This window comes from Schistocerca nitens, chromosome 7 (assembly GCF_023898315.1).
Source record: "Schistocerca nitens isolate TAMUIC-IGC-003100 chromosome 7, iqSchNite1.1, whole genome shotgun sequence".
NCBI classification, from domain to species: Eukaryota; Metazoa; Arthropoda; class Insecta; order Orthoptera; family Acrididae; genus Schistocerca; species Schistocerca nitens.
Genome location: NC_064620.1, coordinates 520,389,090 through 520,408,490, shown reverse-complemented (window position 1 = coordinate 520,408,490; position 19,401 = coordinate 520,389,090). Strand labels below are relative to the sequence as shown.

The window sequence follows — 19,401 nt, the reverse complement described above, 5'->3', positions numbered from 1 at the left end:
TTTCTTCACCTTGTTTGAAGTTTCTGTAACACTTGTTCCTTCGATAAGTTTTGATATTGCGTTCATTGACTCTGTTGACAAACACGCGGCTTCGTGTGATAATCTGTGTCTCAGGTTAATGCTTTGTTCCCATTAAACGCAACATTACGACTAGAATGATCAAAACGTTTGTCGGACGATGTCGAAACGTTCACCAAATGATGTTACTTGTTACAGTGGCATTGTCATCTGTTTATTTGCTAAAATTCCTTGTGTTTTGGAAACGGTCAGTAATCAAATGAGCGTTGACACCTTGCTGTCAGATAATGGGGATGTTATCACTACAGCGCAGAAGAAAGTACTGGGACAAATATATTCTGTCTGTACCAAGCATTAAGAGATGATAAAACGTTTGTAAAATTGTTCATCAACTTGGAATTAGGAAAGCAGTATCACAATATGCCAGTAAAAGCTAGTCAGTATTATTTTTTTCTCTCGCTGTCTCATGTGTTTCGTGTGACTGTGTGTGTAAGTGAAAGCGTTTCTCTCATTTTATTTCCTTGAGCAAAATCGCATGGTGTTAATTGGCCTCCTAACTTGTGGAAATACGTGGTTTCCGACGACAGTATCGACTAATTAATCTTGTTAAATTAGTGACATTGTGACTGATGAGTTCGTATTTTATATATATCTGTCTGTGACATTTTCGTCAGAGGCTGTGATGAAAACAAACTTCAACTGAAGTCCTAGGTAGTCGTGGCTTCGAACTCTCCAGTGCTTGTATCCTTTTTTGTAAGCTCAGCAACACCTTGAATATAGTGTATGAGGTATTTATTATCTGCAAATAAAGTAATGTGTATTAATATAGGAGAAGAAGATAAGATGTGCGGAGAAATACATGAAATTATGACAAACATTTTAAAAATGGAATCATGCTGGCACAATATAAAAAATGTGGTTTTAAGCAAATCTGCAGTTTCTCACCCCAAAATGGAAAGTTTTTATTGGTATTTTGGAATGCTTATAATCAGAAGTTTTTATTTTCTTCATGTAGTAGGATTATGCTTAAGATCAAATGGTAGGACGTTAGAAGTTATCAGTTTTATTAGAGTTGTTCTTATCACAATTTTCTCAAAGAGAAAAATATGTGGCTTACGAGGGCATCAACAAACAAACCATATTTGGCGGTCGATATAATAAATGACGTTACACAAAAAATACAAAACACCACTTTCTTCAATGGATTCTAAAGCGTCGACCATTATTTTAATGTATGCAAAGTGGAGTCAAGTCTATTATATCGGCTAAAAATTTCAGGGATTGCTCAGGTATTTCTGATAATTTTGGTTAGGGCACCCATGATCTCCAATAACTCGTTAAAGAGTAATTGTGTTTTATTCGATTTCATGTTCCCATTTACCTCAGTATATGAACTTCAATGAAAATTTCTGCTCTAGAGTGCAAATGTTGACGGTATGCACTGTGTGCCTTTTTTGGAACTAGTCTTATACTCTCACGGTAATCGCTGTTGACAACGGTAATTCACTTTTCAGTATTCGCCCTTAGTCTCGATGTGTTCACCCTCGGGTTTGCTTCTCTAGTAGTGTTATTTGCGCGGTAACAGTAATACACAGCACTATGGATAGGTTTACTAATGTAGAGCTCACAATATGCATCTCATATATTTTATTGAATACAGTGGGAAAGAGATATAACGACATTATACTGAAAGGTTTATTTTCTGAACATACATATCGGGCCACTGTACCGAAGTGAAACATAGACGGTGTGCATTCCAGACAAGAAGCGATATAAGCTTCTGAAATATGTCGATACAGAAGAATGTTGAAGGTTTGCTGTGTAGATCGCATAACTAATCAGCGGGTACTGACTAGCGTTGGTGAGAAGACGAAATTGTGGCACAACCTAACTAAATAAAGGGATCGGTTGATAGGAAAAATTCTTAGATATCGAGGGCGCATCAGTTTAACAAACCAGATAACTCATAATTACATTGTTATTCTCTAACGAGACACGAGAGACCACAGGTACCTGGTGGCAATATACACAGGAAATATATGAACAACTTCTAGATGGTATTAGCCTTGATCCTAGAATTACGTAAGTAGTGGGTACTGACAGTATCCACATATACAGAGTGTATCATAATTAATAGAAAAAATTAATAGCTGAAAATTCCAACAAGCAAAGGCTCTAAAGTGCATATCAGAAGAGCCACGACCACATTTTCGTCTACTATACCGTGATGAAATTTTCTTACTGTTCAAGCTCTTTGCTTTCCATATTTTGGGTGGACATAGTATGGACAAAAACAAGAAAGAAGTGTCCAGTAACATGGGCTCAAGACTGAATACCTTCAGAGTTATTAAGACTTGTTCATCAGAACAGATGTGTTTCCCAGTAGCGAAGATGAACAAGTCTTCATAGCATTTAAGGTACGCGTCTTTGAATCACTGTTTGCTGGATGGTTTTTGTTGTTGTTTTGGTCCATACTTCTTTTTTTACTCATTAGTCTTTTGACAGGTTTGATTCAGCTCTCCACGATTTCCTCTCTTGTGACAATCTATTCGTCTCACAGAAACACTTGCAACCTACGTCCTTAGTTGCTTGCTGGATGTATTCCAGTTTCTATCTTCCTCAGCAGCCCCCTCTAGTACCAGGGAAGTTATTCCCTGATGTCTTAACAGACATCCTCTCATCCTCTCTTCTTTTTGTCAATATTTTCCATGTATTCTTTTCCTCGTGAAGTCTGCATAGAACATCCTCATTCGTTACCTAATGGTCCACCTCATTTTCAGCATTCTTCTGTAGCACTACATCTCAAATGCTTCGATTTTCTTCTGTTTCAGTTTTCCCAAAGCCCACGTCTCACTGCCACACAGTGCTGTGCTCCAAACATACATTCTCAGAAACTTCTTCCTCAAATTAAGACCTAAGTTCGATACAAGCAGACTTCCCTTGGCCAGGAATGCCCTTTTTCTCAGTGCTTGCTTGTGTCTTATGTCCTACTTGCTTCAACCATCAAGGATTATTTCGTGGCGTAGGTAGCAGAATTCCTTAACTTCATATAGTTTGTGATCACCAGTTGTGATGTTAAGATCCTCGCTGTTCTAACTTCTGCTACTTCTCATTACTTTCGTGTTTCTTCGATTTACTCTCACACCAATTTCTGTACCCAATATGCTGTTCATTCCACCCAGCAGGTCCTACAAATCTGCTTCACTTTCACTGAATATGGCAATGTCATCAACGAATATTGTCATTGACATTCTATTACCTGGAGTTTTAACCGCACTCTTGCACCTTTCTTTTATTTCCGTCATTGCTTCTTCGATGTATAGATTCGAAAGCACTGGCCAAAGAGTACTTCCCTGTCTTACAACTTTTCTAATCGATGTATTTCGTACTTGGTCTTCCACTCTTATTGTCCCATCATGGTTCTTGCACATATTGTATATGACCCGTCTTTCTCTATACCTTACCACTATTTTCCCAGAATTTCGAACATTTTGCAACAGTTACATTTGTAAACGCTTTCTTCAGGTCGACAAATCCTATTATGGAGTTTCTGGTAAATAATCAAAACGGTTGTTGCTTCGTTAAGTCGTTTTGAAGGTACGCTTAAATTGTTTGTGTGTATTTTGCACTTACTTTTTCCGTTTACAAGAGCCTGAAAACTATTTTTGCGGTCAGCCAGAAGGTGATGGAGATTATACTGACCACAATTTCCAGTCTGCAAATCCACATTACTCTTTGTGCTCAATGAAAGGAAATGATCCTGCTTGGTGTTTGTTCAGCGGGCTCAGGAACTGCGACTATAAATATAAGTTTTGAGGTTTTGCTGGTTGGTATATTGAGCAAAAGTTCACGTGCACAAGATATAAGCCTCCGTATTCTAAAGTTAATTTCTCGTCTTAAACATGAAAATAATATCGCCACTTGCCACGCGGCTTTCTCACCATTGTGGGCGGCACACAAACAGTAACTTCCGTGAAAGCTAAGCAAGCCGGGACGGTGTACAATTGTCGCGAGTTCACTTTCTACTTTTACTGAAAACACTTTTGATAGCTGCCCAGTTCTGACGTCATCTGAGGAACAGCAGAGAACCACGAGAAAGACAGGCCGCGGCTCATACACTATGTCATTAAAAGTATCTGGACACCCCCAAAAACATACGTTTTTCCTATTCAGTGTGCTGCCACCTACTGCCAGATACTCCATATCAGCGACCTCAGTAGTCATTAGACATCGTGAGAGAGCAGAATGGGCGCTCCGCGGAACTCACGGACTTCGAACGTGGTCAGGTGATTGGGTGTCACTACCTAGGTCCACTGTTTCCGATGTGAGAGTCAAGTGGAAACTTGAAGCGACACGTGCAGCACAAAAGCCAACAGGTCTACCACGTCAGTTGACTGACAGAGACCGCGGACAGTTGAAGACCGTCATAATGTTTAATAGGCAGACATCTATCCAGACCATCACACAGGAATTCCAGACTGCATCAGAATCCACTGCATGCACTATGACGGGTGTGAAAACTTGGATATTATGGTCGAGCAGGTGTTCATAAGCCACACATCATGCCAGTAAATACCAAACGACGCCTCGCTTGGTGTAAGGAGCGCAAACATCGGACGATTCGAACAGTGGAAAAACGTTGTGTGGAGTGACGAATCACGGTGCACAATGTGGCGATCCGATGGCAGGGTGTGGGTATGGCAAATGTTCGGTGAACGTCATCTGCCAGCTTGTATAGTGCCAACAGTAAAATTCGGAAGCGGTGGTGTTATGATGTGGTCGCGATTTCCATAGAGGGGTCTTGCACCGTTTTTGTTTTGCGAGGAACTATCACAGCACATGCCTACATTGGGGTTTTAAGCACCTTCTTGCTTCCCACTGTTGAAGAGCAATTCGGAGTTGGAGACTGCATATTTCAACACGATCGAGTACCTGTTCATAATGCACGGCCTTTGGCGGAGTGGTTACACGACAATAACATCCCTGCAATGGACTGATCTGCAGAGAGTCCTGACCTGAATCCTACAGAACACCTTTGGGATGCTTTGGAACGCCGACTTCGTGCCAGGCCTCACCGATCGACATCGGTACCTCTCCTCAGTGCAGTACTCAGTGAAGAATGGGCTGCCATTCTCCAAGAAACCTTCCAGCACCTGACTGAACGTATTCCTGCGAGAGTGTAAGCTGTCATCAAGGCTAAGGGTGGGCCAACACCATATTGAATTCAAGCGTTACCGATGGAGGGCGCCACGAACTTGTAAGTCATTTTCAGCCAGGTTTCCGGGTACTTTTGATCACATGGTGTACTTCACGCAGTTAGGCCTGAACTCGCTCAACTCATCAGATAAAATGCGTTTCTAAACTTGTTAACTCGCAGCTGGGCGAGAACTGCATCTTCGACAGGAATCTTCTATTATGAAGTCTTAATGATTAACAGTACTACAACAAAAACTAAGATCAATGCTCGATATAAATGGTATAACGGATTGTTTACAGCATTTAGTCTCTTCTGCTTAACTGTCCTCGAAGGAAGTGGTGCCTTATGCAGCTGTTCATGATTTTAAATTTTTTGTACCCCAGTACAGCCGTAACAAATTATAAGTAGTCCTAAAGGCTTCCGATCATTGTAGGACTAATAACAGTAAAAGACCATAGTAGTGCATTCCAGTAGAAGATGCAGTAGTCGTTTGTACGTACACACCTAGTTAAGAGCTAACAGGTGTAGAAACTTAGTTTGTCTGCTAGGTTGAACGAGCGAGCGAGTGATCACAAGCCTACCCTCGTGATGTACGCACTGCAGCCTATCTTTCTCGTAGGCCTCGAGGCACAGACCGCAGAGCTATATGACTGAGGTGGACAGATGGAAAACTTGGTGCCAAGTGTTTTTTCTCAAGTGACTCTCTGGCCGTGTTGATATATGGACGCAGTGGACCGCCAAATGGATCATTAGCTATTGATCGCCGTACGCACAGCCCTTTCTCTGACATGTATTAATTAATATCTCTGTCGTTTAACAATTTACAATCTTCTCAATTTTTATGTAAATAGAGTTAATTTTGCTCTTGTTACTGAAAAAGTTTTACCTCGACTGCATTTAAACTTTAGCGGCAAGAAACTTTAGAACGTAACCGGGAGTAGAACATGATCTATGAACTGCCTGTTTATGATTCCTTGTAATTTTATTATATACAATACGGTCTTGAAACTTGGTGCAGCTGTATTATTGCATTAATGCAATCTAGTGCTATAAGCAGAACTTTCCATCACAAATAAAAATGATATTTAACCTATTTTGAATAAGGACGTTTCCGTTCCAAATTTGGTTTTTAATAAATAAGTAGCTTACTGGTGTCACATACATAAGATTATTAGATGTAAGATTACTAATAAATATTCATCTTTTGAGTCTAACATTTTGCGCCTTCCAGTTTTCGTAGAAACGGCGATTTTGACCAAAATTTTTCTCTGGTCGAGTTGAGACCTATAAGTTTTAATTGTGCCATGCATTTCCATATTCTGACCAGTTTTTTAAACTTCGTAGTCGTATTATTCAGCGCCACTTATAACTTTGTTAAAGTCGTTTTTTTTTGTCCTGACATATGCATTTGATAATTCTAGGACTTTCCATTGTTAATATTCATACACCTTAGCATACAGTGACGAAGTTTGGAGGAACTTTTTTAATTTTTAATTTCCCTCTTATATTATGGTGCAATCCTTCGTATGTTCAGCGTTATGATGAAGTGGCTCGTAGCAGTGAAGTGGGGTAAGCCCGGCACACTTGCTCGTCTCTGAACCGCGTGCAATGATACAGCACTTGTTTCGCCTCACTATAAATATGCCTTGAATTTTCTTTAGTCTCCCTTCCATTATTAACCGCAACGTCAGAACTGCCTTTCCTAAAGCCAAATTGGTCGTCTTCCAACACATGCTCAATTTACTTTTCCATTCTTCTGTGTATTACTCTTGTCAGCAACTTGGATGCATGAGCTATTAAGCTGATTGTGGGATAATTATCGCACTTATTGGATCATGCAGTCTCGGGAATTGTGTGATGCTGTTTTATTCCAAGTCTGGTGGTATATCGACAGCGTCATACATTCCACACACCAACGTCAATAATCGTTTTGTTGCCTCTTCCCCTAATGATTTTAGAAATTCCGATGGAATATTATCTTTCATAACTGCCTTATTTCATTTTAAGTCTTCCGAAGCACTTCTACATTCTGATTATAGCACTAGATCCCTTATCACTTCCCTTTCGACACGTGTTTCTTTTTCTATTACATCAGGTATGTCGTCCCCTTCATAGAGGCCCCCAATGTGTTCTTTCCACTTATTCACCCTCTCCACTGGATTTAACAGTGCAATTCCCATTGCACACTTAATGTTACCGCCCGTGCTTTTAATTGCATCGAAGGTGTTTTGACTTTTCTATATAGTAAGTCAGTCCTTCCAACAATCATTTCTTTTTCGAATTCTTCACATTTTTATGCCACCATTTCGTTTCAATTTCGTTGCAGTTCTTATTTGCTTCATTCCTTTTTTCGTCAAGTAACTGGAGTATTTCCTCTGTTATCCATGGTTTCCTCACAATTACCTTCCTTGTACCTAAGTTTATCTCTCCAACTCCGTGATTACCCTTTTTAGACGTGTCCATTCCTCTTAAACCGAAATTACTACTGAGCTATTCATTATTGCAGTATCTATAGCCTCAGAGAACTTCAAGCATATCTCTTTATTCCTTAGTATTTCTTTGCGCACTGATTATTCCTGACTAGTCTCTTAAACTTCAGCGTACTCTTCATCATTCCCTAATTGTGAACTGAGTCTATGTCTGTAGCTGGGTACGCCTTTATATCTGCCCATGGGTACGCCTTTTAGTCCAATATCTAATTTCGGAATGTGTGCGTGACCATGGTGTATTCTGATTAAAATCTTCCTGTATCTCCCGGCCTTTTCAAAGTATATATCCTTCTCTTGTTATTCTTGAACCGAGTGTTCGCTATTACCATCTGTAATTTATTGCAGAACTAAGTTAGTCTTTCTCCTCTCTCATTCCTAATACCAATCTCATATTCTCCCATAATCCTTTCCTCTATTCCTTCCTCTACAACCGCATTCCAATACCAATGTCAGTTAGATTTTTATCTCCATGTACGTACTGAATTTATCCTCATATACTCTCTTCGTCTCTTGATTTTCTGCTTACGAAGACGGCATGTCTACATGAAATATTACTGTCGGTGTTGGTTTGCTATAGATTCTGATGAGAAAACCTCTTATCCCCGAGATGTTCACAGTAATCCTATACTCTTTGTTACTACCCTACACCTGCCTAACCAGAACTTTCTGTCTTGATCCATACTAACTCCTCCCAAAGCAAGGAGAGCAGAGAGCATGCAAAAAAATATGGTTCAAATGGCTCTGAGCACTATGGGACTTAACATCTGAGGTCATCAGTCGCCTAGAACTTAGAACTACTTAAACTAACTAACCTATGCCCGAGGCAGGATTCGAACCTGCGACCGTAGCGGTCGCGCGGTTCCAGACTGAAGCGCCTAGAACCGCTCGGCCACATCGGCCGGCAGAGAGCATGCAATAAAGCATTTGTTTCACAGTATCGAATATGAGAAAGTGCTCATAGCAGCTGAGGTATGAATTTTAGAGGCCATGTTTACTGAGACTTTGCCTCTAGCATCGTGCATTTTAACTGTATTCGTTTATATATTTTCTCCGTTGCAAATGAAGAAATACACAAAAACCTCACAGTATCCATGGTCCATGATGAGGCAGTGGCATCGACGGACTAATATCTCTTACTCTACGCACAATGAACGATGTATGACTTCCCAGCATACTTCGTACTAATTTTATGCTGTTGAGCGGTAGTCTGTTGTTGCCTATTCCTCTGTTGAAAATTATTTGCCCTACAATGATCGGAGAATGAAGCTCAGGTGTAAACTAGACACCATATTCGAGTCTTTTTTTAATGCTTTTAGTGGCTTTCGGCAAGTGCCCACACAGCCATCTCAGTATGTGAATGTCATTTATGACGGTACGAATATGAGGAAAACATAACATACAGTCCCCATCCTCGAAAGATCTCAGATCCGGCCGGGAGTCGAAGCCCAACCCCTTCGGGTAGCGATCCGCCGCACTGATCTCACAGCTACCGAGGCGGACGTATATTCGAGTCTTGACCCGGCTCTTGCAACGTTTACCTGCATGTACGTGTTCCTGGACAGCGTGAAGAACTTGCCCAAGCGTATGACCAGCGGCCGTGACGTCCGCAGCATGATGATGGTGAGCGGCCTCTTGATCGGCGGGTCGGCGTCCGACCAGCCACAGCTGAACGCCGAGTGCAGCAGGCTCTCGCTCTGCAACACGACGCACACACCCACATTCACACTGTCACTCAGCTTTAAAAGTCATTTCGGTATTCGGCTCGTTGCCTCATTTTCTCAAGTACATGCATTTTATCGCCAAAAACCCAGGGAAGCTGAGGGCTGTTCATCACACATGCACCAACCCCGGTATGCCGGTGTCAGTCTCATGGTAATTTTGCGGTTCGTCACTAATTAAGTAATCGTAATGATAATATGTCAGTAAGCTGAGCTGGTACGTTGACCGAGTAAACTGTTCCCGGGTTATGTGTGTGACATACACTCCTGGAAATGGAAAAAAGAACACATTGACACCGGTGTGTCAGACCCACCATACTTGCTCCGGACACTGCGAGAGGGCTGTACAAGCAATGATCACACGCACGGCACAGCGGACACACCGGGAACCGCGGTGTTGGCCGTCGAATGGCGCTAGCTGCGCAGCATTTGTGCACCGCCGCCGTCAGTGTCAGCCAGTTTGCCGTGGCATACGGAGCTCCATCACAGTCTTTAATTGCTCAACACGTGGGGCGTGAGGTCTCCACAGTACATCGATGTTGTCGCCAGTGGTCGGCGGAAGGTGCACGTGCCCGTCGACCTGGGACCGGACCGCAGCGACGCACGGATGCACGCCAAGACCGTAGGATCCTACGCAGTGCCGTAGGGGACCGCGCCGCCACTTCCCAGCAAATTAGGGACACTGTTGCTCCTGGGGTATCGGCGAGGACCATTCGCAACCGTCTCCATGAAGCTGGGCTACGGTCCCGCACACCGTTAGGCCGTCTTCCGCTCACGCCCCAACATCGTGCAGCCCGCCTCCAGTGGTGTCGCGACAGGCGTGAATGGAGGGACGAATGGAGACGTGTCGTCTTCAGCGATGAGAGTCGCTTCTGCCTTGGTGCCAATGATGGTCGTATGCGTGTTTGGCGCCGTGCAGGTGAGCGCCACAATCAGGACTGCATACGACCGAGGCACACAGGGCCAACACCCGGCATCATGGTGTGGGGAGCGATCTCCTACACTGGCCGTACACCACTGGTGATCGTCGAGGGGACACTGAATAGTGCACGGTACATCCAAACCGTCATCGAACCCATCGTTCTACCATTCCTAGACCGGCAAGGGAACTTGCTGTTCCAACAGGACAATGCACGTCCGCATGTACCCCGTGCCACCCAACGTGCTCTAGAAGGTGTAAGTCAACTACCCTGGCCAGCAAGATCTCCGGATCTGTCCCCCATTGAGCATGTTTGGGACTGGATGAAGCGTCGTCTCACGCGGTCTGCACGTCCAGCACGAACGCTGGTCCAATGGCATGGCAAGCCGTTCCACAGGACTACATCCAGCATCTCTACGATCGTCTCCATGGGAGAATAGCAGCCTGCATTGCTGCGAAAGGTGGATATACACTGTACTAGTGCCGACATTGTGCATGCTCTGTTGCCTGTGTCTATGTGCGTGTGGTTCTGTCAGTGTGATCATGTGATGTATCTGACCCCAGGAATGTGTCAATAAAGTTTCCCCTTCCTGGGACAATGAATTCACGGTGTTCTTATTTCAATTTCCAGGAGTGTATATTGTTATTTCAGCAGCTCGAGCAAACACCTAAATTAGCTGACTCAAAGTGTTTACACATTTAACTGTGAACGTGAGACTTTAATCACGTTAGTATTTGAAAGTGTTGCATAAAGTTTCATTGCTATCGGTACGTTGTAACAGACAGAGGGGCACCCTATATGGCACACACATAAATTTCCGTGTCTTATGCACTTGTACCTCGCGACAATACGATGATAAAGAAAGCTGTATGCTGCAGAAGATGTAAAAGTGCGGAGACAACAGAGTTGTGTTCTAGAATAAAGTATTGAATTTAATGTAATTCCTTGTGCTGCCTAACTTATTTGATGAAATCAACACCAGCTACATTTACTTATCAAAATAGCAGTGAAAAAGGCAGCAAAGAAAATTATAAACCTCTGTTTTTTTTTTTTTTTTTTTTTTTTTTTTTTTTTTTTTTTTTTTAAGAATAAGAACTGTTTGCACCGGTGTGCCAGTGGTCTCTGCACAAAACCTGATGCAAAAGATGAATGCAGGTAAATCTGATCATGCATTTACGCCTCTCCCCCCATAGAAATGTTAATACAAACGGGATGGGGGATTCTGTGTGTTTTGCAACTATGAAGAATTGAAGATTGAAAATAATAAACTACACTGTTATCATGACAGGTGTGGAGAGGAGTGCGTCTACATACCTGATCAGTGATCGACTGTCCGAGGAAGCAGAAGAGAGCACTGTGAGTCATGTAGGCCAGGAAAGACCTCGTCCTCTTTACAACCGTCGCTGGCGATACGACTCCCTGAAACATCTGTCAAACGAATAATAATGCTATGACTAAATACAGTAATCATAAACATGCGGAAACGAGTTTCAAATCACCTTACAAACCGTTAATGGGTCACCGAGATACGTGTTAGTTAATCTGAGAATTACATGCTCATTACTGCAACCGCCTTTACTTACACTCAAAATAAGTAGAATATCAATGCTACCATGTTGCGAAGTATAAACGTAATCTTGAGTCGGGCACGTGACACTTTTTTGAACCTCTGGAAAAAGTACTAGAAGTTACAAATTAGTGTTTTGTGTCTCAGGTTGCCTGCATTGTTGGTAGGATTTATTTCTGAAAACATCATTCAGAAATATGAAGGTTTACGTTAAGCAACGTTTAGTATCAGGCACTCAATATGTTGAGGTCTTTCCCACTATCGCAACAGCCAGACCGTAAACTACAGACGTAACCTACGCAGAGCAGGAGGTATGGAGATAACGCTGGCTTTCTGTCAGCCATTTTAATGATTTCTGGTTGGTAGATCCCTGAAGTTGAACCATATAGCTTTTCCCTGAAATTATTATGTGCCACCTGGCCAGAGTCACACTGGGCACTGTAAAGATACATCACCTGCTGCTCTGTGTCTTGAAGATATGACTTTCATTAATGGCAGCAACTTAGCTGGTTAAAAACGGTCACGACCGTGGATATCTGTAAAGATTACACATGGTTCACATGGCTCTGAGCACTATGGGACTTAACATCTGTGGCCATCAGTCCCCTAGAACTTAGAACTACTTAAACCTAACTAACCTAAGGACATGACACACATCCATGCCCGAGGCAGGATTTGAACCTGCGACCGTAGCAGTCACGCGGTTCCGGACTGAGCGCCTAGAACCGCGAGACCACCGCGGCCGGCTGTAAAGATTAGCAATGAATCACGTAAAAGGCAGTCATGTAATTAAGTTACTGTTTGGTTGTGCAATTTCATTTAATTGTTCATTCTCCCCTGTCTGTACCTTCTTAGGACGCAGTTTTACTCAGTTTCGTGCATTGTTTTCAAGTAACGAGAATTCAGCCAATTATGGTATGTAGTAATGACTGTTTAAGGTTCTTACTTCTTACAGTATGTTGCTTAACCTCAGAGATGCTAATAGTTGCAGAAGAAAGCACCCAAAGTGACCTATAATGAAGTACTAACATCTATAGTGAAGTACTAACTTCTTTGAAGAAATGGCACATGTATCCTGTCAGTTCTTGACTAGATTTCAGAGTGATGCAAAGACTGGCATTTTGTTTCAAATATTAAGAAATTTGAAACTGTACTCGTCACAAATCGAAAAAATTCTATGTCTACAATGTCAGTAAATCATGAATATATTCAATCAACTTCAAAATAACCGCGTGGAACAATTTATCATACATGAAATGATCACATAGGCACATTTGCGAATAAAGAAAGTCACAGCTCTCTCTGTCGGCACGCTAGGATAAGGTAGTCAGTCTACAATGGAGACTGCTTACAAATCACTTGTGTGTTTCGTCTTAGCATAATGTCAAAAATGTGACACAATCCATAGAGGAAAAACAGAAGATGCTGAACCCATCAAAAGAAGAGCAGTACGAACGTCAAAAGATATAACGTGAATTATGCCGTCTTTTGCGGCTGTGTGTGGTCTCATTTCGACCAGACGCGTTTTGCGTTATTTAAAGCATTGTCAGTTCATATGTAACAATTGTGGTTTTGTTTGCAAATCGGTTAAAGGAGATCATAAATAGTTTGATCTTAAAAGTCTACTACTGACTTTCTTGGCTGCTACATTCTTTGTATGCTTTACTTCTAGTCATGGGCGTTCGATTTTTAGCACACTGCAGTGCGCTAATGAACAACACAACAGGTACATTTCTCCGATAATCAAGTCAGTTTTACCGAGGAAGAAGAGGATGTATATTATATGTTAAGAAAGCTTAATGAAGTATATGAGCAGTGGGGTATGAAAGCAAATGGTTGTTGGCGGTATAGGAATAGATCATGACATGGGTTATGGGTCGGTGGTAAAATGTAGTAGATCATGTAAATATTTTTAAAGGAAATAATATTCGCCGTTGACTGTGGAAATTATTTAGTTCACAATTCCAGTTTCGACTTTTGGGCCATTATCAAGTGGTACTGCAAAAGCTGGCGAAAAATAATGCATCACTTACATATTGTTTCAGTATATATCAGGCTTTAAACTTCTCCGACTTGCATACATGTCATCTTCAAAACCAAGCCTACAGCATCAAAAGAGTGCGAAACTCTGCCCTACGTAGAATGCTGTAGTTGACGTGAACTGTTATCAAATTTACATCCTCCACATAAATCAGTACAAATCGATGTCCTAACACACTGTCTACATGTGAACTGAGGCCGCTTGCTCGAAAATACAGTCACAAGTTAGACTGTATGTGCACTTATCGGAGATAGTTCATTACAGTGATACCAATTTTGTAAGCTTCATATCATAACATTCTCTTACATCTGCTGCGACATGTAGCTTTCTTTATCATCGTACAGGTGCAAGTGGATAAGACACGGAAATTTGATACAGACTAGCAAAAAATAGATATGTTATCTATTGAAAAGGTCTTACACTGGCTTGGGTACTTACACAGAATATGGCAACAGTAAAATTACGTACTACCTTGTTTGCATATACATTTCACTTGAAAATAACGGAAAGGAAAACTACAAAAGGCACAAAATGTTCACCATTGATACATCCAACAGTGCAGCACAACAAATTGAGACAATACATCAAAAGAGCTCATAGATACAGGGTATATATTTTTACCAAGCCATAATTTGGTAATGCAATTATGTAAGATCTCTGTCTATATGTAATAACAAAATTCAAAGTGCTCTACATGCTGTCGAGAAAAATGTAAAAAATAGTTATACTGTATTATAATGCACTGCTAAAATGGCTTAGATAAGGCAAGATATACTCTAAAGATAAAAAGAAATTAATTTACAAAAATAGAATATATGAGAATACACTTGATTCTCCGGCGTTAGTATGCATAAAAATTGCAGTACAGTAGAAAACATAGGGAGGACTTATAAAACATGTTACACAGAATTTATTAAGAGCTGGTAAAATATATCACATAAGACATTTTAAATTAAATAAAAAGTGGTAGTGCATACTATTCTTCCACGTTACCTTGTAAGATATAAATATTTGCGGACAGTCATTTCGGATTAAGGTGAAATCAACGAAGCAGTAGAGCACAGAATGGGAAAGGGAAGGTGTCGGTTAAGCAGCTACACTCTATTATTTGGAATAACAAGACATCAAAAAGAATAAATTATAGGCAATAGGGTTTAAGAGACGAAGTTGTGAAGTAACAAGGAAACACAAAATCAGAAATGAAGTGCTATGTGAACAGATGGCGGTTACCAAAGATATTGTAGATGCAACTAAAAACAAACGTCTAACACGGTATGGACACCTTGGAAGAATGCCAGAGGAAAGATGGCTTTCTAAAGTTATTAAACAAATAAACTATTAAATAAATTGGTCAAGGATTTTAAAAGGTTTAATTAGTTACATGCAACTAGGCCCATAGCTAGGGATTCCTCCCTAGGGAAACACATTATGAGATCAACATAAGCATCACACTAGATGATTCAACCGATTCGTATGTTTAATTTACCATGTTTCAATGTTTATTATGTGCTTGAAATCCGTGATTTGACTAGAGACTAGTTGCCGCTCTGGATGTGGCGAGATATTCCTGTATTCACTCATAGTGATTAATGTAATGTACCATTATCTTATCATAAGTTCGCAAATTGACCATGAATATATGCTGTAAGTTTAATACGCATATACAGGAAATTTTGAGTTACAAATTAGAACACTATTAACATTGTAAGGAACATAGTTCTTATATAGGAAAACAGCGATCTGTAATTATTATAAATAAACTGGAAGCAGTCTTGATCGCATAACATTTATAGTGCGGTGACCGGTTTCGATATTCTTATTAGATCATCTTCAGACCTACAATCAACAGGAACTGATATAAACATATTAAGGACGAAATCATGGAGATGGTGGGCGGGGCTTCGTGCATTTAATTAGCGGCTGGTGTTCTTTATGTTGCAGTACACCACCAGCCACAAGCAAGAGGGTTGCCATGCGCCACCGCCTCCGGCAGACGTTAATGGTGTATCAGCCTTATTTACTGTTTTATGAATATACTGTATGGTTTCGTCCTTTAATGTTTATATCAGTTCGTGTTTATGGTAGGTTGTAATATTTGTGGCTTAGTCAGCGATCATATAATGCTCCAAGAAGCTGTTCCCCGAGCATTGGAGATGCAAGAAGTATATAGATGACGAAATGTGCTGTGAGGTACCTGTGGCAGATGTTAGATTCGGTACCATTCCCGTGAAAAAGACCGCCTGCATAATGCTACTGCTCTGTGATTGGCTGCTGTGTTCGGAGCAAGGGCACCAAAACGTTGAAGTATAGTTATTATTATTATTAGTTAAACTACTCATTGGAATGAATTCACTTTTTAATATAAATATCTCTCAACAGCTTTCTATCGATCAGTCATTTTAGAATTATTAAAAACATTTTAAATAAAAAACAAAACTGAACGAAATTGCAGACGAAGCATTTAGGAAGCGTTCGGGTCACGCCTTTTCTGGTATGGCGCACGAAGTGTTTCTGGCTGTTCGTCACTCCGGATTAGGTAGTCGAGGAGAACAGACATGTTGTCTGTCGTAGGATGTGTTTCCAATTTTTGTTTAAGTTCCTGTTCGTCACTCTGGATTAGGCAGTCGAGATGTACAGTCATGTTGTCTGTGGCAGGATGTGTTTGCCAGTATTCAGTATTAAAAGATTCACTCCGGTAGTCATGAGGCACAGACACGTGCCACAAATAGTGTAAAGGTACATTTTCGTAAACATTGTGTTTGATCATGTACTTTGCCGTATCAGAAGGTGTTGTATTAAGATCATGTAGTCTTCTCGTGTGGCTATATTAAAATACGCGAGTGGCATCCCAAAGAAGTGATACATTATTTCAGAACAGAATCTCGCTAAAAGTCAGTTTCAGCCTCAAGATACAGAACCTATGACCTGCGTGCTGTTTTCTGCGCTGGGGACATCAACTTGAAGAAAACAGGTTAGTGAACTATAACAGAACCTTCGTATTCCACACAGTGCAGTGGAAACAACTAGGGCCTCGCGTGTACTGCATGCACAGAACAAATGTGCTCAGTGACACGTCATCTGCAGTAATGCAGAGGAGGTAAAGGAGGATGATCGTTATTAACACCAACAATCAATTCATTCTTCCTTTCTTGCTGTAAGGTCTGAAGATGATCTTTTAAAAAGTTCGAAACCAGTCACCACATTAAAAATATTATGCTAACAAGACTGCATCCAGTTTATTTATAATTAGAATACTGGTAGTTTTATAAACACTGGCTTTGAGTAGAGTAGTGGTCACGAGGCAGAGTGCAAATAGAGCCATGTAGACCCACGCCCATGCTCTTTTTGCTGGTATTAGGAAGAGTTATAAGAACGGTGAAGTTTGGACGGCCAGAGTACTGCAGGTTCTAGGACAGCATTCGTGGAACTTCGAATATTTGATGATCGCGACCTTGAAAATTTAGAAATCTTCTTCCTTTCTTGCTGTAAGGTCTGAAGATGATCTTTTAAAAAGTTCGAAACCAGTCACCACATTAAAAATATTATGCTAACAAGACTGCATCCTGTTTATTTATAATTAGAATACTGGTAGTTTTATAAACACTGGCTTTGAGTAGAGTAGTGGTCACGAGGCAGAGTGCAAACAGAGCCATGTAGACCCACGCCCATGCTCTTTTTGCTGGTATTAGGAAGAGTTATAAGAACGGTGAAGTTTGGACGGCCAGAGTACTGCAGGTTCTAGGACAGCATTCGTGGAACTTCGAATATTTGATGATCGCGACCTTGAAAATTTAGAAATCTTTCGTAGTGTGAATAATGCTACTGGATGTGAGCTGTGGTCTTCGAATTCGTGGTGACTTAGAATTTCCATCTCGCCTTCAGTGACTGTATCATATGGAATTACTTGAGCTTTATCGTTATTGAATTGTATTTAGACACCTGTCGGGCTTGTCCCGGCTCATCACACAATTTAATCCAGAATAAAATTTCAAATCGGCGGAACCTCTTCTCAAGAGTGATAGCTTCACTCAGGAAACTCAGGGTAGCTTGCGATTTAGGAAACAACATGGCACAATAATGATGCTCTGGCAATATTTTCATACTGTATGATGGGTTAAATGTTTGTTAGCTTGAACGAAACCTTGAGCCTTCGAATATTACCAATGTGCCCACGCTAATGGCCTTATTTGTGATGAATGTGTCTGTGTAGGAGCTGCAATTGGATCTTAATGCAGTAGAAAAGACGGCAGAGCTCTGTAAGCTGTACTAAACTGGCGTCTTCGGCCCAAGTAGTTCGTCTAAGCGCAGTGACAAGCGAGGCATCGCTTCTCAATCAGGTGCTGTGGTCTGATATGAATTGCTAATTTATGGATATACAGCCTTAGGCAGATTGTTAAGTGAGACAGCCAAAATGTTACATGGGATGCCAGTAATTTGTTCACGATGTGTGTGTTGGTTAAAACAAAACAAAACCACGATCACAATGTTATGTGCTTACATGGAACAACGATTTACGTCTAACGCACACACAAGATAAACCACTAATGTTATAGCGTTGAATACTTTCCTAGTGACTATTTAGTATGCATTGCTCACAGACCCGTGCCAACACCTTGCACATTGGTGCCAGCATGGTGCGCTGATGCGCATGCCTCGAACAACTGCGATTGCCACTTCCTGGGCATAGTTCGTGACAACCGGAAAACAGACATAGTGATCCGGGCTGTTCACATATTTTTTTTTATTTTACTTACATTCAGGGACCTTTGATAAGGAAGTCTTAATATATTCATCGAAGACAGAAATTTTAGCCTTGTCTTTGATTGATACCTAGTGTTGAAGTTGTAGGTTTTAGTGCACAAGCCGTACCGCAGTAGCCGATCAGGATGTGGCATGCTCCGCTGGTTCCACGTCAGCGAAAAGTGGAGTTCACCGAACTGCGTAGCCGTTTGTAAATCTATACGCATCAGTTTACCACCATTTCCACCACCGGTCTATACTTTTGTGTGACGTCAGATGCTTGCTGTGCCATGTAAGATTCTGTGGATAACAAATCAATTATGGCTGAAAGAGACAGAAATGTCATAACTGGTATAGTGGTATGGATTCCAGATTACCAGATTGCCTCTGTCACTGGCTCACGCTTGCTGTGGAATCTCTCTACTGATGACGTACAGAACGTTGGTGCAGGGGTGTGATGCACCAACGTGGCAACAGGAGATGCCCAGTGGTTCCCCGTTATATTGATCGGACACTCCAGAATAACTTTTAGGGTCATATCCCGTTGCTTGACAAGCGTCCTTACGATATAAGCAGCGTTTGTAATCCTTCGGCTTTGAGCTTTACTTTCGTGAGCTTTACTTTCGTGTTCAATCGGATTTATGTGCGAGGATAGAGCTGCTCGCTTTACATACGTAGTGTCCTTACGTTGTACTTATTTGTGCACAAAAC

General features: G+C 41.3%; 1 protein-coding gene across 1 annotated transcript; it reads right to left on the bottom strand.

Moving 5' to 3' along the window:
• Positions 1-688: 688 nt before the first annotated feature.
• On the bottom strand, positions 689-11,707 carry LOC126195721 (odorant receptor coreceptor-like). Its single transcript, XM_049934350.1, has 3 exons — positions 11,657-11,707; positions 9,243-9,398; positions 689-817 (listed from the first exon to the last, which is right to left on the bottom strand). Exons 1-3 carry the CDS (start codon positions 11,705-11,707, stop codon positions 689-691), a joined length of 336 nt encoding a protein of 111 aa, XP_049790307.1.
• Between the last annotated feature and the right edge of the window lie 7,694 nt (positions 11,708-19,401).

Coding starts and splice junctions, on each gene's coding strand:
- LOC126195721 (XM_049934350.1), bottom strand. CDS start 11,707: ATGACTCACAGTGCTCTCTTCTGCTTCCTCGGACAGTCGATCACTGAT. Junction 9,399..11,656: donor GACAGTCGATCACTGATCAG/GTATGTAGACGC, acceptor GTCGTGTTGCAG/AGCGAGAGCCTGCTGCACTC. Junction 818..9,242: donor CCAGGAACACGTACATGCAG/GTAAACGTTGCA, acceptor CTTTATTTGCAG/ATAATAAATACCTCATACAC.